General features: G+C 36.2%; 2 protein-coding genes across 2 annotated transcripts; one reads left to right on the top strand and one right to left on the bottom strand.

Annotated features, from left to right (window-relative positions):
• Positions 1-13,730: 13,730 nt before the first annotated feature.
• LOC144440325 (cyclin-dependent kinases regulatory subunit-like) lies at positions 13,731-19,922 on the bottom strand. Its single transcript, XM_078129684.1, has 4 exons — positions 19,707-19,922; positions 18,882-19,075; positions 18,245-18,372; positions 13,731-13,813 (listed from the first exon to the last, which is right to left on the bottom strand). Exons 2-4 carry the CDS (start codon positions 18,950-18,952, stop codon positions 13,770-13,772), a joined length of 243 nt encoding a protein of 80 aa, XP_077985810.1. The 5' UTR covers positions 18,953-19,075; positions 19,707-19,922; the 3' UTR covers positions 13,731-13,769.
• Positions 19,923-19,986: 64 nt separating this feature from the next.
• On the top strand, positions 19,987-25,700 carry LOC144440150 (succinate dehydrogenase cytochrome b560 subunit, mitochondrial-like). The gene is made up of 6 exons (XM_078129421.1): positions 19,987-20,026; positions 21,047-21,103; positions 21,941-22,103; positions 22,709-22,769; positions 23,581-23,744; positions 24,593-25,700. The coding sequence occupies exons 1-6, from the start codon at positions 20,010-20,012 to the stop codon at positions 24,704-24,706; spliced, it is 576 nt and encodes a 191-aa protein (XP_077985547.1). The 5' UTR covers positions 19,987-20,009; the 3' UTR covers positions 24,707-25,700.
• The last annotated feature ends 1,159 nt before the right edge of the window (positions 25,701-26,859 follow it).

Raw genomic sequence — 26,859 nt, 5'->3', positions numbered from 1 at the left:
CCGACAGTGCAAAACAGGCTATAGTGAGGGTTAGGAGGTATGCCGACAGCGCAGTAAACAGGCTATAAGGCTAGGAGGTACGCCGACAGCGCAGTAAACAGGCTATGAGGGCTTGGAGGTACGCCGACAGCGCAGTAAACAGGCTATGAGGGCTGAGAGGTACGCCGACAGCGCAGTAAACAGGCTATGATGTTAGGAGGTACGCCGACAGCGCAGTAAACAGGCTATGAGGGCTAGGAGGTACCACTAGCTGCCAGTGTATCTCGACAGTGCAATAATCTGGATATCAAGTTAAGGCTAGAAGGTACGACAATTTAAGCTACCGTACCGGTGTATCTCGACAGCGCAGTAAACAGGATATTATGGCTAGGAGGTATGACCGACTCTGGTGTATCTCAACAGCACCGTAAAGACTTTTCTTTCCATGGATGATTCCATATTGTATTTCAGTGTTTTAATTTATGTGCCTCTAAAATACAAATACTAAACATTTGCTCTTACTTTGTTTTTAAAAAATAAAACTCAAACCCTTACTTAGCATTATGTATAAAGTGAGCAGTCACTTTTAAAAACATTTTTGAAGTATAGATTTTGATATAAAAAAATACCGATAATGGCATTGTAGCACAACTGTACATAGTTTTTAAAAATGTTTATCCATATGCTAGTCCATGTTAACAATAGGTGTTCATTTGTTGAATGACTATCCATTTGCCTATCCAACCATGCTGCTATCTTTGCGATATACGCGATCATTTGGCTGTTGCTATGGGCGTGGTCATGTTGCTAGATATAGTTGCATACATTTTTTAATGTTTTTGTTCACTTGTGTATGAATTCCTGACATTATCTTTGCAATATACGTGATCATTTGGCTGTTACTATGAGCGTGGTCTTGTTGCTAAGCAAATTTGCTTACATTTTTTGAATGTTTACTCACTTGCCTACAGATGATGACGTTATTTGACCAAAATATACTGCCATTTGGTTGTTACTAAGGGCATGGTCATGATTGCTAGAGCCAATTGTGTCAACATATTTTGAAGAAAATCTGCAGATTAACACTTCGAGAAACATCTCACTAAGTTTCAGTCTCACTGACCAAGTACTTTTTGAGATATAAATTTTTGACCAAAATTCACATTTTTACACCTAATTTGCATATTACTAAGGGAATCATCATGTCATGAACAAATCTTAACTTACTCACCCCTAAGAATGTTCCCACCAAATTTCATGCCAATCTGCCCAGTAGTTTTGGAGTTTAAGTTTTTTTTAACCAAAAATCACATTTTTGACCCAAAACCCAACAATTTCCCAACTAGACATCAGAAGTAAATATCAAAGCAATGGGTCCAGCAGTTTTTTACTTTAAAGTTGTTTACAAACAGACAGACAGACAGACAGACAGACAGACAGACAGACAGACAGACAGACAGACAGACAGACAGACACTTTGCCATGCCTATAGCACTACTGAACCTTATCAGTTCAGTTGTGCTAAAAATGACAAAATGAACATTGCCATTTTAGAATCCAATATCTATTCAAGATTCTAAAACCGCCAACACGATATTTTAACTCTATGGAGATTTTGATTTCCTTGAAAACAAAAGATGATAAACTTCCAAATATCTGACCAGGAACAAGCTTTCATACCACAAAGTTTCGAGAGATTTGAACAAGTTCGGCTTTGGGGGAAATGGCTAATAGGACACACTCCATTCTCGCACAGAGAAGTACGTGTTACTTATCTGTGATTCTCGCAAGCATCTGGCAGCGGATTTTGGATGGTGACGTAAAAGAGGCTGTGGTTTACGACACTAGGCACACTCTACAGTAAGTTGTAACATATTGACATCACAATTCAAATGTAACTCTGAGTCATAACTTACGTTATCTCCTTTGATTGTTTTTGACAAATACGTTCCATAATTGTCAGCCCCGTCTTTTAGAGCAAACTGGTGAATCTCACATCTTTCAAAGGTCACTCTGACGTCATCGACCAAAGCATCATCTTTGCTAGAAGATGTTCTACCCCACAAGTAACATATATACAAAATAAATATAATGATAACAAAAATATGTTGAAAATTTCAAAATATATATTACAAAAAAGTCAGAAATATATCAATAGTGTTACATTAATATGTTTTTAATCTGGTTAATTAAAATAGTTCTTTTTGGCCAGTGGTCATACAAATTATACAAATCGGGCACTCGAGCGCGAGCGTCTAGTCGAGTAAATTTATAAAACCCCTCAAAAGGTTAGATGTTTGAACATGGGCTGGAAACCGTTGTCCAAATCCACCACCCCACCCCCACCCCACCCTGCCCCATCCCGCCCAACCCGGGACTGAATGACTGTCATATTGTAGAGTTTATACTCACATTTGGATGTACACAATACAGTCACCGTTGTTATGCGTGTCAAGTTTTATTCCCTGCTCCATACTACGACATATATTGAAGATGACGTCATCAGCCACTTTAAACAGATGGGTGTACCTGCATTGTTGGTGTTGAACGTATGATCTAATACGCATGCTCGACGACAAATGCGATATTGACACTACATCTGATTGCATGCCTGTATAAAAGTATAGTAGGAAGTGAACATGTGATTGATTGATGGATGGATGGATTACTTGGTTGATTGATGGATGGATGGATTACTTGGTTGATTGGTTGATGGGTGGATGGATGGATTACTTGGTGGGTGGATGGATTACTTGGTGGGTGGGTGGATGGATGGATGGATGGATGGATGGATGGATGGATGGATGGATGGACGGATGGATGGACGGACGGACGGACGGACGGACGGACGGACGGATGGATGGATTGATTGATGGATTGATTGATTTCATAAACTGTTGTCCTCTTCCTGTCTTGTTGACGGAATAAAGACACATTGTCTAATTCCTGTCTTTAATCTCTACTGTAGTATTAGTTACATTACATTTCACAGGATGATTCAATCTGTGACATTAAGTGTCCAAGTGATATACCTATTGAAAATCTCAAATAGAATATAGATATTTAGACAAAATCTCCATATCAGTTTTTTTTTAAATACCTGGATAAATTTCGTGCAATTGCGATTTTTTCAAAAATCAAACATGAATGTACACAAGACCATTCAATTTTCGAAAAAATAAAACCCTCTGATTTCAGCCCTTCCTTTAGTGTTCATGTGATTTTGATGGAGATACGTGATTGGTTAGAATTATAATAATATGGACATTTTGTATTGGTTTAAAGTGGCGATTGTGTTGCCAATGCCACGCCACCTTTTTGGAGTTTCTCGATGTCCTTGGTAAAGAACTTTGCACATTCAACTTGAAAGACCTGGTGGCAAGGGTTAGCATTATGAAATTTGAGCACTGATAAATTTGGAGCTCGTCCCATCGTGTACGTGGGTCTGGATATACTTTTTATCCAGCTGATTCTAATGTCATGGTTAATCATACAGAACTCAGTGTAATTTCTAATGCACACATCGAACTTTAATCAACTAAATTGTGATCTGTTAGGCGCAAATGTGACGTAAACTGCTACAATGTATACAGAGAAAAAAACTGAGAGAAATATCTACCGACAAAAAGTGCCGGACACCAAAACAATGTATTAATATAATGGATAAAAAAACACACATAAAGACGCATGTGACGACCACCGTTAAGTGTGGTGAATCTGGTCATGTGATGCCAAAAACCTATTTTATACCCAATTTTTAATCTCATAGTGATTTGTACAAGTTGGGATCGTTTGGTGCGCACTCTGGGTGCACATATGATGTAAACTGCGACAATGTATTTACAGAAATTTAGCACGCCAGTCACCAATGTTCATCCTTAAGACGTGCGGCCTCCTTTGAGTGTGGCACTCATGCTGCTCAAACTAACATCGGGTCATGTGATACCGAAAAACCTATTGACCAAATTCGAATCTGCATTTACACAAGTCACACAAGTGTGTGCCACTGATTGGTATTTGCTCATATTGTGATTTTACATGAAATATTGGATGGCCAGTTCGTGTACCTCCAAGGGCTTTGATTTTAAAGTTAGCGATTTTGAGTTTAATTATTTTTACTAATATTTGAAAAAATATGGCGAATCCTTGATGAGTGAACGTTATCCCCGACAAACAAAATTGAACATTTTGGCAAAAATTAATTTCGAATATGACAAATCAAATCGGTACATCACTTGGCCACTTGATGTCATGGATTCAAAATACATTGTATTCTCTGTATTTATCGAACTAACATAGATCTTTCTCACCTGATTTTAATAATACCAGTATTATCAGTAATAACACTGGTGTCAATACCACAATAATAGTTGTTTTCACCTTTATTCGTAACATGTTTTTATCAGAGTATTTCTCCCACTGTGAACCTGGAAATATAATAAATTAATAGGTATATATGTAATAAATTAATAGGTATATATGTAATAAATTATTAGGTATATATGTAATAAATTATTAGGTATATATGTAATAAATTAATAGGTATATATGTAATAAATTAATAGGTATATATGTAATAAATTAATAGGTATATATGTAATAAATTAATAGGTATATATGTAATAAATTAATAGGTATATATGTAATAAATTAATAGGTATATATGTAATAAATTAATAGGTATATATGTAATAAATTAATAGGTATATATGTAATAAATTATTAGGTATATATGTAATAAATTATTAGGTATATATGTAATAAATTAATAGGTATATATGTAATAAATTAATAGGTATATATGTAATAAATTAATAGGTATATATGTAATAAATTAATAGGTATATATGTAATAAATTAATAGGTATATATGTAATAAATTAATAGGTATATATGTAATAAATTATTAGGTATATATGTAATAAATTATTAGGTATATATGTAATAAATTAATAGGTATATATGTAATAAATTAATAGGTATATATGTAATAAATTAATAGGTATATATATAATAAATTAATAGGTATGTATGTAATAAATTAATAGGTATGTATATAATAAATTAATAGGTATATATGTAATAAATTAATAGGTATATATATAATAAATTAATAGGTATATATGTAATAAATTAATAGGTATATATATAATAAATTAATAGGTATATATATAATAAATTAATAGGTATATATATAATAAATTAATAGGTATATATGTAATAAATTAATAGGTATATATGTAATAAATTAATAGGTATATATATAATAAATTAATAGGTATATATGTAATAAATTAATAGGTATATATATAATAAATTAATAGGTATATATATAATAAATTAATAGGTATATATATATAATAAATTAATAGGTATATATATATAATAAATTAATAGGTATATATATAATAAATTAATAGGTATATATATAATAAATTAATAGGTATATATGTAATAAATTAATAGGTATATATGTAATAAATTAATAGGTATATATATAATAAATTAATAGGTATATATATAATAAATTAATAGGTATATATGTAATAAATTAATAGGTATATATGTAATTCAAACATAATTTGTGTATATTTGACAATCACAAATCTATTTTAGGAGAGTTCATGGCACTGATGTGTGAATTTTTCTCTGTAAAAAAACAATCAGGTATAAAAAATGAATGTACCGGTGACCTGTGTGTTGGGCTTTTTATACCTGACACGGTACACCTGTCTAAAACTATTTGACTACTAGTATCTAATGAAATTCATGAAGGTAAAGAAATTTACATAAGTACAAGGACAGAAAGTTACATAACTAAAACAAAACCTAACACTGAATAACAAAATTGTAACTGTGACACAGGGTATTACATTATACGTACTACAATACGTACGTCAACCAGCTGCGTTAACTAGGGAGCCCCGGGGGGGGGGGGATTAGCCAAAGAACTAGCGATGACTGAAGCATGCACGCGTCACATGAAAGTGTATCAAAAGTGTTCGAAACTCATGACTTTTGACCCGTTTCTGGCCAAAATGTAGACTTTTGACCGCTATTTTTCGAATTTTTGTAGAGTTTGTGGTTTTATTTTTTGTCCGCCAGGGTACATATGTACCCATTATCCACCCGAGTACCCCCCTCTCCCGGGCTAGGGAGAGGAGACACACACAGGGTGACAGATTTTGTTGGGGGCGAGTTGAAAATGGGACGAGTTCAGGTTGGGGCGAGTTGAAGTTCAGACGAGTTGAAAATGGGACGAAGTGAATCACGATCAAATTAAACATACAATACAAACGAAATACTACACAGAGAATCAGGACGATGGTAATTGACGCATGCACAGTCACCCTACGAAGTGTCCTCGAAGTGTTTGATATAGCGCAGGGTAAAAGAGGTCTGAGCAGGTCACATATGGTAATTAAAATAAATGAAACATTTGCAACCATTTAAACATACTCAGATACACAGACAAGATACAACAACACAACATGTATGAGTTATCAAAAATACCACAAACGCATAAGTATATTTAGATATATATCTTGTTTCCGCTATTTATCAATCTAGATTAGAAATAAACTATAAAATAATAAAATACAATAGTCTAATTTACAAGCTTCAAAATTAAAAGAAATAGAAACACGCACAAATATCAAAAACTGATAAATTATACAGAATACCGAGGTATCGTATCAAACGTGAAGGTGTGCATGACTTTCATTTATACACGTAAATAGGTCAATCTATATAAAAAAAATAAGTAATGCAGTAAATAACCGTCGAATTGTCCTGCAAGCTGGTTTCTTTCTGTTATAATTTCGCTTATTTTCGTAAAAGGAATGTTTATGCGTCTGGTGTGATAACTAATATGTTTAAACTGACTGCACATTCAGTTATAAGGACCGACATACACTTACCTAGAGCTGAGCCTAGAGGTGTCAGTTTCAGGACGGTTGGAGTTTGGCTGTCTGGAGCTGGAAGTTAAAGTTACATGTGCTGGAACCATACACTTCTTCCTTAATTGGATATACAGTGAATACCACGATTAGACTCTCACATTGAATTGAATTGAATTGAAATTTATTTCATCAGATAACAAAAAACAAAACAATAAATAAATAAATAAATAATACATTACACTTTCAAACAAATTGGACAAAAGGAAATATACATGTGTTATCTAATGGGGACCATGAAAATAGTTCAGCAGAACTAGTCGTGTCCATGGCCCGTACATTCAATTTTAGATTAATTCAAATTCATAAATGGACGCAACGAAGAAAATTAAGTCAAAAATAAACACAGCACGCATTCACGCACACTCATACACACACACGCACGCACATACATACATACGCATACACACACACGAGAAGAAATAAAGCAAAAACCAGAAATGTTATAAAAACGCCAAAGAGTATAAATTAAGGTTGGTGTGTAGAATTTAAAATATAACTTCTTAGTTCATTTTTGAACTGTTGCCTGGACATGTTAATTTTTAGGTGACTTGGTAAAGAGTTCCAGTGCTTTGTCGCTGCATATTTGAAATTGTGTTGGGTGATGGTCAATTTTATCGATGGTGGACGAAAGTTACCACTGGAGGCTGAACGGTTTTGATATGTATGAATGGGACGGTCAAAATACTTTTCTATGTTGTGGGGATAACGATTATTTCTAAGATCATACACGAAAATACAGGAGGAAAATTTACTAAGTTGAAATATATTTAGAACATTAAGTTGGTTAAAAAGGGGTTCAGAGTGTGCGTTGAAATCAGTGAATGTTATCAAGCGGACAAATTTCTTTTGTAGTCGGAATATTGGGTCGTGAAGAGTTTGGTAAGTATTGCCCCAAATCTCTAAACAATATGTTAAGTGTGGTAAAATAAATGAATTATATATCATGATAATGGTCGATCTGGGAACAAAGTGACGTAAACGTGAAATAATTCCTACTTTTTTGTTAACAACTTTGATGATATTTTCTATGTGAGATTTCCAAGAAAGAGAAGGATCAATAGAAACACCGAGGTAACTTGCAGATGAAACTTGCTCTATCGTCGTACTGCCAACATAAAGATTACCTTCCAAAGTTATATTTCTCTGTGGCGTTTTAATCAACATGAAATTGGTTTTCCCTTCATTAATAGTAAGTTTGTTAGCCATGCACCATCTAATCACATGTTGGAACTCTTCATTGATAGTGTTGAGGTTAAGTTTTGGGGAATACAATGGTCGAAATAAATTTGTATCATCGGCGAAAAGTCTGAAATTGAAATAGTTGGTGGAGTTGCAAATATCATTGATATAAATGAGAAAAAGGGTCGGGCCGAGAATTGATCCCTGAGGCACGCCACACTGGATTTGCTGTGGACTTGAAGATTTCCCGCCAACAATTACGGATTGATGACGTTTATAAAGGTAGCTACGAAACCAGTTTAGCGATTCACCCCTAATCCCATAGATATGTAACTTACGTAATAACATTTCGTGATTTATGGTGTCAAAAGCTTTCTTGAAATCGATAAATATTCCAAAGGTTGTATTTCCATTGTCCATCGTATTAGTTAATTCTGCGACAATGTCGACAAGGGCCAATTTAGTGCTGTAGCGTTTGCGAAAACCATACTGAATATCTGATAGGATGTTGAATTTGTCTAAATAGGAAACAATTTGCTTATTAACGATAATTTCGAAAATTTTGCTGAAAACGGGTAGTACTGAAATAGGTCTGTAATTCCCAACGTTAAGAGGGGACCCCTTTTTATACAATGGTGTAACTTTTGCAAACTTAAGTGCCTCGGGTAACATTCCTTTGGTAAGTGACATATTAATAATATGCGAAAGGGGACTAGAAATGTGATTAGCTGCATGCTTGGCCAACAAGGGATGGATGAGATCGTAACCAGACGCTTTGTTTGTGTCAAGGGACAGTAATTCTTCTGCAATATCTTCAGCAACAACTGGTCTAAAAAAGAAAGAGTTGTTGTAATTTCCTGTGACGAACTGTTCAAAATCGATATCGGACGATATGTTAGATGCTAAGTTAGGACCAATATTTGTAAAAAAAAATCACAAAAAGTGTTAGCTATTTTTGTAGGGTCTGTTTCGATCTCATTCCTGTCTGGCAAATGCAACTTATTTGGTGTAGAATTCTTGTTCACATTTCTATTTAAAATGTCATTAATAACTTTCCAGGTTTTGGAAGAATTACCCGCTACAGAGGTGAATTTATTATAGAAATGACGTCTCTTAGCAGCTCTCATGACACGTGTTAAAATGTTTCTGTACGTTTTATAGTATTCTTGTAAAACATTGTTCCTTGGCGACCGTTTAGTTTTAGAGAACAGTGTGTGTTTCTTTTTAATCGAAATGAGAATTCCCCTTGTCAACCAGGGTTTATGGAGAAATGACTTCGCCCAGTTTTCGTGTTAAGGGGGACATGTTTAGAGACTAAACTTTGGAATTTAGCGTAGAATAAATTATACGCCTCATCCGGGTTTGTGCTGTTGAAAACTGTCTGCCAGCTGACGTCATTCAGATCACTAAGAAACGATTCACGATTGTAACAAATAGTATCACCAATAGTGTTGTAGCCCAACTATCTGTAGCTGTATCTGTATAGTTACGGATTGGTCGGAATGGTTTGTGACAGTGTCGGACTACCATTTCAAAGGCGTCACAATATTTAGCGCACACAGTCCTATTGTCGAAATGGCATGCTATTGTCCAGATGGTTCAAGTCTACTAGTGAATGACAAAGAATGGGTGTACTGTTTGTATGTGAGCAGTTCGACAATTATCAATTTCAAAACACTTTGAGTTATTTGTAACACGGTCGGGACAAAACACAGGTGCAGGCCAGGCCAGGCCAGGTCAGGTATAGACTGAATATTGTTTTTGGATTCAAAGTCACATTCGGCTCCAAATATCCGTCATCTGTTCTTATTTGCAATATATTGGCTTTCATGGCAAATTTCATCTTCTCTTTTATAAATGCTAATTCAACAATGTAAGTACTCGAATATGTTCACATTCAGTTGAAAACGTCTGTGATAAATACTCTCTAACGATATCTCTCTTGACAACCATTAATTACCAATTTTCATTACCACTCACACAGAGCATGCACATTTAGATGTGTCATAGAGGGTGTAGTAGAAATGGTAGCTGTATGCCTAATGATGGAAATCCACAATTTCAAAGCATATAATGTACCCATCACCTGACCTGAGTTTTTGCGCCAACTTTCATTGAACTTTGTGCAACGTATATGTTAGTGTCGGTTACCCAGACTCTTGCCATTGAGAGCTCGACTTCTGCTGTTGGGGGTGGCGCCCTCAACGGCAGGAGTCTGGGTAACCGAGACTATGCATATGTATCAATACATATTAAAGTGTAATTTTGAACATTCATATAAAACAGATTGAATATCAGGCTAACATTGAAATATTCTTGTTATTTCACACAGTCTTTCAATTGTTAAATTCTAATTACAACTACGTAAAATGCGACTACGTTCCCATATGAGTGTCTGCCATCTTTTTTGTTTTTCACATATAACATTCTAAAAGTCTCTGCTGTTGGCAAAACGTTTTTACTCTTGAATGCACCCAGTACGTACGTACAAGAACGTACGAGTATGAAATCTATGTGACAAAAATGTAATATCTAGAACAGAAGACACTAATTGCGCTGCATAGTGATTACGAAAACAAAATAAGTACCGGTCGTTTTTTGCTTACTAAGGGACCGGTCAGTTTCTTCGGCCGGGGGGGGGGGTGGATTTGTAGGGGGGGGGGTCACTCTGTTTTTGAAATTGGCAGTAGGGGGGTCATGCTGTTTTGAAAATTGTGGATGGGGGGGGGGAGGGGAGTCATTGTGTTTTGGAATGTGATGGAAGAAAAAAATCCTTTTCTACAATGGCATATAGCTTTGTCTGAAATGTGGTACATGTCAATATTTGTTCTTATCCCTGTTTCTTACATAAATTCTTTAATATTACTTATTTAGTTCAAACATAACTACATATACATATACATATACATATACTTATACATATACATGTATTACCTAGCTACCACACTAGTTACAGAACATGTTATGTAAATGCTTGGCTGTTTCACAATCAGTGCTTCACTTATATTGCACTTTGGGTAGACTGTCGACAGTCGCTCGCGCCTTTTTTTCCTCCGTTTTATCTAAACTCCGACCCGGCGCAACACTAGTCTAATCGCAAACTGTATTCTTAAATAGCATTTACAAAAAAAGAGCCACATCCAACCCATTGGCTTATATGACATAAAGAATATCAAATTAATTAAATAAACAAATAAAATAAACATTGGACCATAGATGGAATGATTGGACGTATCTCAGAGTGACCTTATCTTATCCCCCAGTGTTGACTATATGACATAAGTATGCAATAGACACCAGTGGAAAGATAAACAACAAGGCGGAGCAAGATTAGTCGGTCTCACCATAGACCCTCCACCATGGGTGGAGGGTCTATGGTCTCACCCTTGCTAAGATAAAGTACACGACTGTCTCACCCCTAGTCTTGCTGCTAGACGTTCGGACTTTCTTTCGACACTATAAGCGAACGAAGTTCGCAGTGAGGGCTTGATGACATTTGCTAGACCTTGGATGTGCCATCCTCGATAGCGATGTTCGGTCGTGTGTCGTATTCTATCGGAAGAACATCCGAGGTCAAGCAGATAGACTATCTCACCCCTTGCCAGGCTAGGTGATGATAATACTGAGATACAAGTGTACACATTCGGATGGGGACACATAGTATGCAGTGTTCACAGCGAAACAAAATTGCCACGCAACATTCACAAGCGCTGATAGGGCTGAACAACGAGACGTGTCTTATAGTGTAGCTCATATGAAGACCTGTGTAAAATTGTTTACCGTTTCTTTTGAATGGTAACAGTTGTGCCCTCCTTCCTTAAACCCTTACTGTGCAGTCACTACTCCATTCATGGTACAGTAGTATGACATATTTTAAATACTATTCGCCACAACTATTTTTCTCCGTAATTAATTTCTCGTAATTTTGGCAAACTATTTTGGTCCGGGCCGTACTCTTGCGTTTCATTCGTGAGACCATTTCTAAATCCCCCTTTGTCTTACACTATCCAATACTGATAAGACTTCAGCAGCAACTCAGACAAGGAGTTGACGGTTATACCCTGCTACACAAACTTTAATATTAGCTCCAGTAGAGGACTGCTAATCCTGTACATGTCAAACACTAAGTTAACATTTTGACAGCTAAAGGGTATAACATTGTTTAGCATTGGTTCATGATCAAATATTGAGGATGGATCTATACAATGGGGGGTTAACGACCTAAAGATTGTCAGAAAATACACCAAACAGAATCTCACTCAAATATGTCGTCTTTATCGCATTGAATCAGACTTTTACAACTCAAGGTTGCTTCACTGTATGCCAAAAAGTCATACAAGAACACACTCATTCAATATGCAAATTGGGCTCATTTAATATGCATACATATTTTTTTTTCAAACAAAGACATACAGACATCGACACTCACAGAACCAAATTATAAGCAAATAAAACAAGCATAAAGGACATTGGCACAAAGAAGAAATAGTGATAAGGAGCAACAATTTTATTACCAATATTACTTTATAATGGCAGGCTTCAAAGATACAAAAGAACAGAAAAAGAGAGATGAAATGTTTAAAAGAATTCAAGGAAACTCAAAAATAGCACAATGCCATGGTAACATAACTATAGCGTTTTGGCAACAATTAAAATAAAATAGCATCAATGCCATGGTAACATAACTAGAGTTTCGGCAACAATTAAACATTCTCACAAGTAATAATAATAATAATAATAATCTTTATTTATACTGGATAGTTCTTTAAGCATTTAAACACTTGTCTCCCAAGAAGTCCAGTGAGGGCCATCCCTCATGGGTTCAGTGTTAATGCAGGAGGAAACCGTCAGAGTACATTTTCTCTGCTGTCCACATCACTGGTTCTGCTGGGCTTGAAATGAGCCAAAACGTTCCGAATCACCATTATTTTTTGAGAGTTTTCATGAATTATGCTTGAGGAGGTATACTTATATTATTCTCCCACATTTTTCTTCATTCAGCCATAAAAGAACAGTTACCTAAGAGGTCTTTAGCGATTCGTAGTGACTAGACCTCTTAGGTCACTCATATTTTTCCTGGCTGAACAATTGAGTAATAATATCTAGTAACATGTGCATATATTCTAGAATGTTGAGGAAATCTCTACTATGCCTTCAACTCTGCCAACAACAAAGACGACAATAGTTATTGCACTCGAAGGCAAGCATCTACATCAACTTTATACAAGAATAGTTTAACTGAACTTTTCTACAAGTTGTCATGCTTTATATACTATATAAAGTCAGTGCCACTTTAGGCCAAATAAAAATTGTTTCTGGTCAGAACAGTTTTGCTAAAATGCGATTTTTTTTTTAATTCTCAACAAACCTGTCACTCAGTCTACTATTTATGACAGTTACTGTTCTTTTTATTTAGTACTTTAAAGCAAGTGTGTATGTGGGGCAGATGTCATCTACTTGTTCATAATTGGCTCTGCAGTTGTGTACGCTGAATTAGGGAGGGTTATTTTTGTGTTTCCCCACAGATCTGCAGACTGTATGGGCTGGACAAACACACACACACACACATGCACGTGTGCGCGCGCACACACACACACACACACACACACACTCACACACACACACACACGCAAAGACTGAATCTGTTTTTCAACTGTCTGGTTTCAGTCTTCTAAAAAGGAGTACTTGTGGCTCTGTAGGAAAATAAAGAGAACAGTTATGAGTTAACTGCTTAGTTTGTGAATAAAGAGAACAGTTATGAGTTAACTGCTTAGTTTGTGAATCAACAAGTTTATTAACAGATAAAAAACTTGGAATGGACCCTAGTCTGATTAAAATCTGATGTAGGCAACTTTGCATGATTTCTTTATTTACCCCATACTTTTATTGTCATTTAGTCTTTTTTGTTCTGTGAACACCTTGTACCTACATCTGACACAATACCATAAGAGTCCTTGTACCTACATCTGACACAATACCATAGGAGTCCTTGTACCTACATCTGACACAATACCATAGGAGTTCTTGTACCTACATCTGATACAATACCATAGGAGTTCTTGTACCTACATCTGACACAATACCATAGGAGTTCTTGTACCTACATCTGACACAATACCATAGGAGTTCTTGTATCTACATCTGACACAATACCATAGGAGTTCTTGTACCTACATCTGACACAATACCATAGGAGTCCTTGTACCTACATCTGATACAATACCATAGGAGTCCTTGTACCTACATCTGACACAATACCATAGGAGTTCTTGTACCTACATCTGACACAATACCATAGGAGTTCTTGTACCTACATCTGACACAATACCATAGGAGTTCTTGTACCTACATCTGACACAATACCATAGGAGTTCTTGTACCTACATCTGACACAATACCATAGGAGTTCTTGTACCTACATCTGATACAATACCATAGGAGTTCTTGTACCTACATCTGACACAATACCATAGGAGTTCTTGTACCTACATCTGACACAATACCATAGGAGTTCTTGTACCTACATCTGACACAATACCATAGGAGTTCTTGTACCTACATCTGACACAATATCATAGGAGTTCTTGTATCTACATCTGACACAATACCATAGGAGTTCTTGTACCTACATCTGACACAATACCATAGGAGTTCTTGTACCTACATCTGATACAATACCATAGGAGTTCTTGTACCTACATCTGACACAATACCATAGGAGTTCTTGTACCTACATCTGACACAATACCATAGGAGTTCTTGTACCTACATCTGACACAATACCATAGGAGTTCTTGTACCTACATCTGATACAATACCATAGGAGTCCTTGTACCTACATCTGACACAATACCATAGGAGTTCTGTGAACACCTTGTACCTACATCTGACACAATACCATAGGAGTCCTTGTACCTACATCTGACACAATACCATAGGAGTTCTTGTACCTACATCTGACACAATACCATAGGAGTTCTTGTACCTACATCTGACACAATACCATAGGAGTCTTTGTACCTACATCTGACACAATACCATAGGAGTCCTTGTACCTACATCTGACACAATACCATAGGAGTTCTTGTACCTACATCTGACACAATACCATAGGAGTTCTTGTACCTACATCTGACACAATACCATAGGAGTCCTTGTACCTACATCTGACACAATACCATAGGAGTCCTTGTACCTACATCTGACACAATACCATAGGAGTCCTTGTACCTACATCTGACACAATACCATAGGAGTCCTTGTACCTACATCTGACACAATACCATAGGAGTCCTTGTACCTACATCTGACACAATACCATAGGAGTCCTTGTACCTACATCTGACACAATACCATAGGAGTCCTTGTACCTACATCTGACACAATACCATAGGAGTCCTTGTACCTACATCTGACACAATACCATAGGAGTCCTTGTACCTACATCTGACACAATACCATAGGAGTTCTTGTACCTACATCTGACACAATACCATAGGAGTTCTGTGAACACCTTGTACCTACATCTGACACAATACCATAGGAGTCATTGTACCTACATCTGACACAATACCATAGGAGTTCTTGTACCTACATCTGACACAATACCATAAGAGTCATTGTACCTACATCTGACACAATACCATAGGAGTCATTGTACCTACATCTGACACAATACCATAGGAGTTCTTGTACCTACATCTGACACAATACCATAGGAGTCCTTGTACCTACATCTGACACAATACCATAGGAGTCATTGTACCTACATCTGACACAATACCATAGGAGTTCTTGTACCTACATCTGACACAATACCATAGGAGTTCTTGTATCTACATCTGACACAATACCATAGGAGTTCTTGTACCTACATCTGACACAATACCATAGGAGTCCTTGTACCTACATCTGATACAATACCATAGGAGTCCTTGTACCTACATCTGACACAATACCATAGGAGTTCTTGTACCTACATCTGACACAATACCATAGGAGTTCTTGTACCTACATCTGACACAATACCATAGGAGTTCTTGTACCTACATCTGACACAATACCATAGGAGTTCTTGTACCTACATCTGACACAATACCATAGGAGTTCTTGTACCTACATCTGATACAATACCATAGGAGTTCTTGTACCTACATCTGACACAATACCATAGGAGTTCTTGTACCTACATCTGACACAATACCATAGGAGTTCTTGTACCTACATCTGACACAATACCATAGGAGTTCTTGTACCTACATCTGACACAATATCATAGGAGTTCTTGTATCTACATCTGACACAATACCATAGGAGTTCTTGTACCTACATCTGACACAATACCATAGGAGTTCTTGTACCTACATCTGATACAATACCATAGGAGTTCTTGTACCTACATCTGACACAATACCATAGGAGTTCTTGTACCTACATCTGACACAATACCATAGGAGTTCTTGTACCTACATCTGACACAATACCATAGGAGTTCTTGTACCTACATCTGATACAATACCATAGGAGTCCTTGTACCTACATCTGACACAATACCATAGGAGTTCTGTGAACACCTTGTACCTACATCTGACACAATACCATAGGAGTCCTTGTACCTACATCTGACACAATACCATAGGAGTTCTTGTACCTACATCTGACACAATACCATAGGAGTTCTTGTACCTACATCTGACACAATACCATAGGAGTCTTTGTACCTACATCTGACACAATACCATAGGAGTCCTTGTACCTACATCTGACACAATACCATAGGAGTTCTTGTACCTACATCTGACACAATACCATAGGAGTTCTTGTACCTACATCTGACACAATACCATAGGAGTCCTTGTACCTACATCTGACACAATACCATAGGAGTCCTTGTACCTACATCTGACACAATACCATAGGAGTCCTTGTACCTACATCTGACACAATACCATAGGAGTCCTTGTACCTACATCTGACACAATACCATAGGAGTCCTTGTACCTACATCTGACACAATACCATAGGAGTCCTTGTACCTACATCTGACACAATACCATAGGAGTCCTTGTACCTACATCTGACACAATACCATAGGAGTTCTTGTACCTACATCTGACACAATACCATAGGAGTTCTGTGAACACCTTGTACCTACATCTGACACAATACCATAGGAGTCATTGTACCTACATCTGACACAATACCATAGGAGTTCTTGTACCTACATCTGACACAATACCATAAGAGTCATTGTACCTACATCTGACACAATACCATAGGAGTCATTGTACCTACATCTGACACAATACCATAGGAGTTCTTGTACCTACATCTGACACAATACCATAGGAGTCCTTGTACCTACATCTGACACAATACCATAGGAGTCATTGTACCTACATCTGACACAATACCATAGGAGTTCTTGTACCTACATCTGACACAATACCATAGGAGTTCTTGTACCTACATCTGACACAATACCATAGGAGTTCTTGTACCTACATCTGACACAATACCATAGGAGTTCTGTGAACACCTTGTACCTACATCTGACACAATATCATAGGAGTTCTTGTACCTACATCTGACACAATATCATAGGAGTTCTTGTACCTACATCTGACACAATACCATAGGAGTCCTTGTACCTACATCTGACACAATACCATAGGAGTTCTGTGAACACCTTGTACCTACATCTGACACAATATCATAGGAGTTCTTGTACCTACATCTGACACAATATCATAGGAGTTCTTGTACCTACATCTGACACAATATCATAGGAGTTCTTGTACCTACATCTGACACAATATCATAGGAGTTCTTGTACCTACATCTGACACAATACCATAGGAGTTCTTGTACAAATCTTGAGTGGATTTACTCACCAAACAAGAATGCCTAATGCGCCAAGACGTACCATGACGTGTGAGTTCCAGTGTGGGTACTCGAGGGTATTTTTAGTGTTTTCTGCTGCACTTTAATGATAGTACAAGAACAGAGCACTTGTACAAATACCATGGGTATGCCACACTTGTACAGATAACATGGGTATGCTACACTTGTACTCACGCCTCATGGCCTTCTGTTATATTATCATAAATTGAGTAGTTATATACCTGGTACATGATTCATATAATGTTCCCATCCCGGTGACTGTTGTACACCTAGATTCCTCCATTCTGTCTCTGTCATCAAGTGAGTCTTAGGAACCAGTTTAGCCAACTCTGCCGGCAGGATCACATGTCTGAAAAGATATAATCAAACATAATTCAGTATTCTCTGGTACCAGTTTAGCTAACATCGACTATGTCACCAAGTGAGTCTTAGGAACCAGTTTAGCCAACTCTGCTGGCAGGATCACATGTCTGAAAAGATACAACCAAATGTATTCAATGGTAACTAACTCTGTCATGTACATACCTGTATTCAATGGTAACTAAGTCTGTCATGTACATACCTGTATTCAATGGTAACTAAGTCTGTCATGTACATACCCGTATTCAATGGTAACTAAGTCTGTCTTGTACATACCTGTATTCAATGGTAACTAAGTCTGTCTTGTACATACCTGTATTCAATGGTAACTAAGTCTGTCTTGTACATACCTGTATTCAATGGTAACTAAGTCTGTCATGTACATAGCTGTATTCAATGGTAACTAAGTCTGTCTTGTACATACCTGTATTCAATGGTAACTAAGTCTGTCATGTACATACCTGTATTCAATGGTAACTAAGTCTGTCATGTACATACCTGTATTCATACCTGTCATCACAGTATTTTTCAGAATAAGAGATTGGTTGGTGTTGAGTTTCTGTAGGCATGATTATGTCAGCCAGATTGTGTCTCAGTGTCAGACCAGATTGTGTCTCAGTGTCAGACCAGTGGACAGCTTACATCAGATTTTGTCTTGAAGTCAGACCAGATTGTGTCTCGGTGTCAGACCACTAGAAATGAAAAATAAATCAGGTGAAGTACATGTAGGTATCCACGGACATAGAGTGAGATTTGCAGAAAGTTGATTGGATCACTCAGGAATATAATATAAACCAATGACGTCCCTGTATAATAAACTACGCAGTTTCATTTGAATCTATACAATAAACAGTAGTGTTTCTCTGCCCAAGACGTTTCACTTCATGTATACACACACACACACACACACACACACACACACACACACACACACACACATATATATATATATATATATATATATATATATATATATATATATATATATATATATATATATATATATATATATATATATATATATTATGAAGTTGTTAAAACTAATTATAAGCATGTTAAAGAAATAAAGATTTTTCCAAGCTAGCAACCAAACTCTTCATTGTCGGTGGGGAGGGGAAGGGACTGAGTCGGAGGGGGGGCCCTGAAAATCCATGCCCTGCATATCTACACACTGATACACAGGCACTCTAATCAATCTGTATGATTTGTGGGAAAAAATGGGCTCTTATTCACTATACATTTACAAAAAATCATACACATTGATTCGAGTGCCTGTGCTGGGATACAAGATATATTTGAAAAACGAAGCAATGAGTGCTTTACCTGCGACAGCTATTCAAAACAAAGCGGCTGGTGTTGTCGTGTACAGAAACTGGTGAATGGTCATTGCCTTCTTTATGATTTCCCAGAATTGATTTATAACGTAATTTATCACGCGGATGATAATATATGCAAAGATTGAATTCCGTACTAGTCCGTCACCGAGTTTTCGGTGTCACCACAACAGAACGAGAAACTCAAAACTTTACGCCATGCGAATTTCCCACTCACTTTTTCCAGATCCCGTTGTAAGTTGGCGCTTCACTTCTCGCGTGGATGTACGAGAATAGACAGCATACAAGCAATATGGCGCTGCTAGCAAGGTAGGTTACGTGACCAGGGTAAAATTCCGACTAATTTGGGAAATTGTGGAGTTTTAATTGATTTTGAGCTCGCAATTTGCTGCTTATAACTAACTGTATAGAAGGCCAAGACGTAAATATCATTGTTATTCAAGAAATCTGTTAAAATCCAAAAGTTAGTGTACGTGTGACCTCATCAGAAGAGTTCATCGAAATGTCATTACTTTCGGTCAAGGCTCGGATTTTTTTGTACTACAGTAACAAGCTATGTGCATTTGGACTTGTTATTGTGGTCGATTGTGTAAATCAGTAACTAACCTCCTTTGCTCAAGCAGACATTTTGTAAGAGACAAGGGAAATGTACTGTGGAAACACTTTTCTCGTCTACAAATTTGACATTGGATGACCTTGTATAACTGTTAATGTTATGTAGCTGGCAACAGCAACTTGCAAGTAACAATGTAAATGCCGGGCGGTGAAGGACTTTAATATTCCATATTACTTGTACCATTGAAGGAGAATGTTTGAAAGTACAGTTGTAGGCTTATTCCAAACAGTATTTAATACCCGGTGATGTTTTCATTAATCTCCATGTTACAAAAACTATTGTTACATAACTACTGCATTACATCATGGAAATACTTCCATGATTACACCATGTGGTATCATTTTGTGCCTTTACCCATAAGCAGGTTTTGTTCTAGAATTTCAATACCAGACCTAGGTTCACATGATGTGTACATAGGTGAGTTTTCACAATAGATATACACAACACCTAGTAATACATCTCAATAATGTTTTCAAGTTTTGTATTGATTTTGCAGTCTGACAACATTAGTGGAATAAATTGAAATGCAAGTGTATCACTCTCCCCATAAGCTTTGACATGTTGTTTTGAGTCACCTATGTCACCTCTTTCACAAACTGGTACAGTCCAGGTCCAAGTGTTGTGGCAAAGTAATATACTTGTAATTGATCTGAAATGCCAGTCTCCTCTGAGTCTGCACAAACTTCTCACAGTTTGTCTTTTTTTCTCTACAGAACAGTCAGATGTAAGCATCTACTTTTCAAGCAGACAAGTCCGGTGTTTGTTTGCAGGTAAGATATACACTAATCCAAGACTTTTTTCTTTGGTTAGTCATAGTGTCAAGGATGGTGATCAGTAGTCCTATATTCCTGAACTGAAATCAATATTCTCCTCTTGGAAATATGTTTGTTATTAAAATACTTTTATGTCTGTAAATCTTCCATCCTTTAAATCATAGTATAATCATTGGTAGCCAGAGTTTGGCTACCAGCTGCAAATTATGGTTGCCCCATGAAAGAATTGGTAGTCTTTGTACTGTTAATTTTGAGCCCTGTAGTATGGTCTATAGTCGGAAGGCTTTGATGGATGAGGTTAAGGAAGTCCTTATAGTAATGGAGGGGGTGGGGTGGGGGTTGTAACAGTTTTGAAGATATTTCCATGGAATTCAGGGGTTAACAAATCATTTTGTGAACTGGTGGTCCCCGGACCATTGCCTTAAAAAATCCAGTGGTCCTGCTGAAAGAATGAGTGGTCCCAGGTCCTGCTAATGTGAAACATTAAATCTTGCCTATGAATCTGTATATTCAGATGACTTTTTAACATAGTTATTAACAGTAAGGTACTGGTCCGATGGACCAGACAAGGTAAAATTTGTGTGGTCCGCCCAAAAAAATCACTAGTCCCGGACCCAGGACCAGTGGATTTGTTCACCCCTGCAATTTACTATAAGCAAGACAATTGCAAGTTCATGTATATCACCATAGAACCATCATCACTATAGTGTGTATAATATGACTAAGTAAACAGGAATATAGCAGAAATTAACATAAAAAATATAATTGTTGTGAACCCGTGTCCCTGTTGCTTTAGATATTTACTGAATGTTGTATAATCTCTGTACAATGTAGGGTACTTGCCTCAGGTGGTAGTATTTCAACACCTAGTAAGGTACCACTCTATCATTTAGAAGATCGCAAAGAAAAGGATCAATTCTGGGATTTCCAAAATAATGTCTTCTGGAAGAAACAAAAAACACTGAAACGTCCACGTTCACCATTCTGGATTTACCAGGTAAATTGTTATACATCAGAGTTCAAGAACTCTTCAGTAGAAATTCATGGCTGTCTTGAATTGAACTATCTTACACATATCTTCTTAATGCTATTAAAGTGTTGTCCAGTTATTAGTATTTACAATAAGTTGATAATGTATCATTCTCACAAACCAGAGCTGATTTCTTCCGTGACAACGTAAAAAAGGCTGTGGTGGACAATGATGACATGTATAGTTGCCAATAGACCTCACAAGTAATTATACAGTTTATGTCAATTCATACAATGGTGGACTAGTCTTCCATCATTATGTCATGTACAATATAAACCAATGAAGGTTGAGTGATTTAGCCTAGAATTGAAGTTGTCTGTGGTAAAGAATCAATGCTCTTAGTTGAGAACTACATAGTGTAGGATTTGACTTGGAAGTAACTTTTAGGATATTATTCTGATGTGAACTTTTAGAATATGATTCTGAAGTGAACTTGTTAGTGTTTGCCGAGGAGTCATTGCTTTAGTTATAATGCTTTGAAGGTATTTGTGAAAGTTGTATTCTTGTCAAGCAGTGGCAATGTTGTCAAGAAAACACTGTGTTAATTATTATTTTTGTATTATCTCTGACAGCCTCAACTGACAGCAATCTTGTCAATCTGTCACAGAGCAACTGGTGCCATTATGGCTCTTAGTAAGTATTCAAAGTCTATATGTATAGATCAAAGTAGAGTATTCTATAGAGCAATCACACTCTTAGTAAGTATTCAAAGTCTATATGTATAGATCAAAGTAGAGTATTCTATAGAGCAATCACACTCTTAGTAAGTATTCAAAGTCTATATGTATAGATCAAAGTAGAGTATTCTATAGAGCAATCACACTCTTAGTAAGTATTCAAAGTCTATATGTATAGATCAGAGTAGAGTATTCTATAGAGCAATCACACTCTTAGTAAGTATTCAAAGTCTATATGTATAGATCAAAGTAGAGTATTCTATAGAGCAATCACACTCTTAGTAAGTATTCAAAGTCTATATATGTATAGATCAAAGTAGAGTATTCTATAGAGCAATCACACTCTTAGTAAGTATTCAAAGTCTATATGTATAGATCAAAGTAGAGTATTCTATAGAGCAATCACACTTAGTAAGTATTCAAAGTCTATATATATATAGATCAAAGTAGAGTATTCTATAGAGCAATCACACTCTTAGTAAGTATTCAAAGTCTATATATGTATAGATCAAAGTAGAGTATTCTATAGAGCAATCACACTCTTAGTAAGTATTCAAAGTCTATATATGTATAGATCAAAGTAGAGCATTTTATAGAGCAACCACACTCTTAGAAATATTCACAAGTGTACTGATATTCCTTCAAATGTTTTGCACATTTCAGAAGAAAGAAAATTGAAACAATATGTGAAATTCATGAAGTTTTTTAATTCCCAAATATCAGTTCCTAAATATAGTAAAGTGTTATATATTGTCTATTTTTATCAGGTGTTTCCACCTTTGCGATTACAATGAATGTATTGCCACAAGACTTCATGCATTATGTGGACATCATCAAAGGATTAGAGCTACATCCACTATTATTGTATGCTGGAAAGGCAACAATAGCCTGGCCACTAATGTACCATATGGGTAACGGTGTTAGACATCTTGTAAGTGTTTCATAATGTCTTATGATGATATATTCTGAAAAAGTCCAGTCAGACTTATTTCTGCCTTTTGTACACTTGTATTGATTACTGCTATCAACTTAAAGAAAAAGTCGTCAGACTTATTTCTGCCTTTAGTACACTTGTATTGATTACTGCTATCAACTTAAAGAAAAAGTCCAGTTAGACTTATTTCTACCTTTTGTACACTTGTATTGATTACTGCTATCAACTTAAAGTAAAAGTCCAGTCAGACTTATGTCTGTCTTTAGTACACTTGTATTGATTACTGCTATCAACTTAAAGGAAAAGTCCAGTCAGACTTATTTCTACCTTTTGTACACTTGTATTGATTACTGCTATCAACTTAAAGGAAAAGTCCAGTCAGACTTATTTCTGTCTTTAGCACACTTGTACTGATTACTGCTGTCAACTTATTGATATTGTTGTTGTGTTGTGTTGTGTTGTGTTGTGTTGTGTTGTGTTGTGTTGATGTAATTAACAGTAATTCAAAATATTAGCAAAGGCTGGTTTAAAAACCCTGGCCTTGTCTTTCTTTAATTCAAATTCAAAGTTATGCACTTGTTAAGTCTAATCAACACAATCTGTGTGCCAACTACTAACTACAGTTGGACTGGCATTAGTATGTCTATGTCACTGACCTGTGATTCTGCTACAAGTGATAGTGAAGAGAAGTGAAATCATAAATCTGTGATAAGTTAGACTGATAGTAGTTTTATCCACCAAACAAATGACAGTATAAGTAAGTCATAAGTTGTTTAGTGATGACAGATTGACTAATTAATAATGTCAGTAAGTCAATAGTCAATAATATTTGATCTCTTTCACAGTTCTGGGATATGGGTTATGGCTTTGAAATGAAGAACCTATATCGATCTGGTTATGCTGTAGTCTTGTGGTCCATCATTGCTGCATGGGGTCTGGCTGCTATTCCAGTCTCCTAAAAACCTTCATTTGTTTTTAACAACAACACACAAGTACTGGTATCAGTTGTATATTGTTACCTAGCAACAAGCTGAGAATGTTGCCTAGCAACAAGTGTACTTTTATATTTGAGTTATTAGTCAAAAACTTATAAGTTGAATGCCTTTGCGTTGTTGTTTGTAGTCTAGAGGCCATTCATGGCTATGAAAGGATTCAAAGTCATAGATGGTCTCTGGACTATGCTGTTTGTATTGTTAAAAAATGAAAATTAATGCTGTATGTCTAGTCTGGTCAGGTTATTGATAATTCAAATAGATTTCTTGAGAAAGCCCACAAAGGTACGAAACTTGTCAGAAATTAAAACCATTTTGTACTCACTTACTGCAGAGATATTCTGGACTGTGTATTTTTCTGTATATCGAGGCATGGAGTCAGTAGTTGTGTGTTGTTGTTTTATGTCAACTTTCAAAGTTTTTGTATAAAATGCATAATTTAATAGGTTTGTAAGCAAAGAGTTATATGACGTACATAAGTTCTATGCTGTGATCTTTGTAGCTTTCCAGTGACAAACAGAGAAATACATACAAATACAAAGATATATCAAGAGATAGACAAGACAAGTAAACAGAGTTACTGGTGGTACTATTAGACAGTCTGTGCTACAAGTGTATCATCTCCCTCATCATAGTTTTATCATGAATTTCAAAAACAAACAAGGTATAAAAAACTCAGAACTGCTTTTGTGTATTTTATTGATAATGTTCTTGATTTGGAAATACATGACCAATTTGTTGGAATTTCAATTTATGTATAGAGGCTTCATTTGAAAAATTTTGACCAAGTGTTATGAAGCTGTGTGTAGAAAAAGAAAATGTGATTTATTTTATAATGTTAGCAGTGGAACAGAAGTTACAATCAACTATGTATTATAGGCATACACACACACACACACTGCTATTGTGTTAAGTTTGCTTAGACAAGCTGTAAGGATTGTGAATAAATTTCAATGCTTATCACCCAATAGTGTTCAAGTGGTCAGTGTTTCTAATGGAAGTATCAGGTGTAGTCACATGTCTGTATATATGTGTGTGTGCGTGCATATGCATGCATGTACTTGCGTACGTACGTAATGAATGCATGCATGCATGCATGTGTGTGTATATATGTGTTTGTGTGTAAGTGCGTGCAGGTATGTGTGTGTGTATGTATGTATGCCAAGTACGTACATTTACATGGATGTTCATGTGTACATAGGCACATATGCATGCACATGTATGTGTAGTATGTATGTATGTGTGTGTGCGTGCATATGCATGCATGTACTTACGTACGTACGTAATGAATGCATGCATGTGTGTGTATATATGTGTTTGTGTGTGTGTGTGTATGTATGTATGCCAAGTACGTACATTTACATGGATGTTCATGTGTACATAGGCACATATGCATGCACATGTATGTGTAGTATTTGTGTATGTGTATGGATGCAAGTGTGTGTATGTATCAGTGTATGATAATATTCAAATCTCTGAGATTTAACCTGGAATCTGTGCTTGGTCTGAGGGACTAAACAGTGTAATAATGGCATTCATTATGTTATAGCAAAGTTCAGAAGTTGTGGTATACCTCTGATGTTGAGTTATCTTTCTATCATATTTTGGTGCTTGAATTCCCTTGGTTTCACAGCATTGCATTCATGTCTGTACCTAGGGCAGATATGGCATACCAGTAGATACACATACATGTACTTATTTCTCCAAATGACCAATCAGTTAGTTAGTTAGTCCTGATGACTGTGTTCCGATTTATACTGTTATCCAGTGTAAATCGGTACAGTCATCAGGAGCTAGACTAAGTCACAGTATACTATATCACTCTATTAACACAGTCGTTAGGAACTAGACTAAGTCAGTATACTATGTCACTATATAACAGTCGTTAAGAACTAGACTAAGTCAGTATACTATGCAATCTGATTAAAATCTGATGTTAGATAGGCTGGTTTTCCTGTATTTACCTATATTCCATCGTTATTGCATCTTTTCCTGGCCCAGGAAAAAAAAAACTCACGTAAAAGACGCAATAACGATGGAATATAGGTAAATACAGGAAAACCAGCCTATCTAACATCAGATTTTAATCAGATTGTATACTATGTCACTATATAACAGTC

This window comes from Glandiceps talaboti, chromosome 9 (genome assembly GCF_964340395.1).
Source record: "Glandiceps talaboti chromosome 9, keGlaTala1.1, whole genome shotgun sequence".
In the NCBI taxonomy this organism is placed as follows: domain Eukaryota; kingdom Metazoa; phylum Hemichordata; class Enteropneusta; family Spengelidae; genus Glandiceps; species Glandiceps talaboti.
Note: the sequence above shows the minus strand (reverse complement) of the source record. Positions and strands in the feature narration are given on the sequence as shown.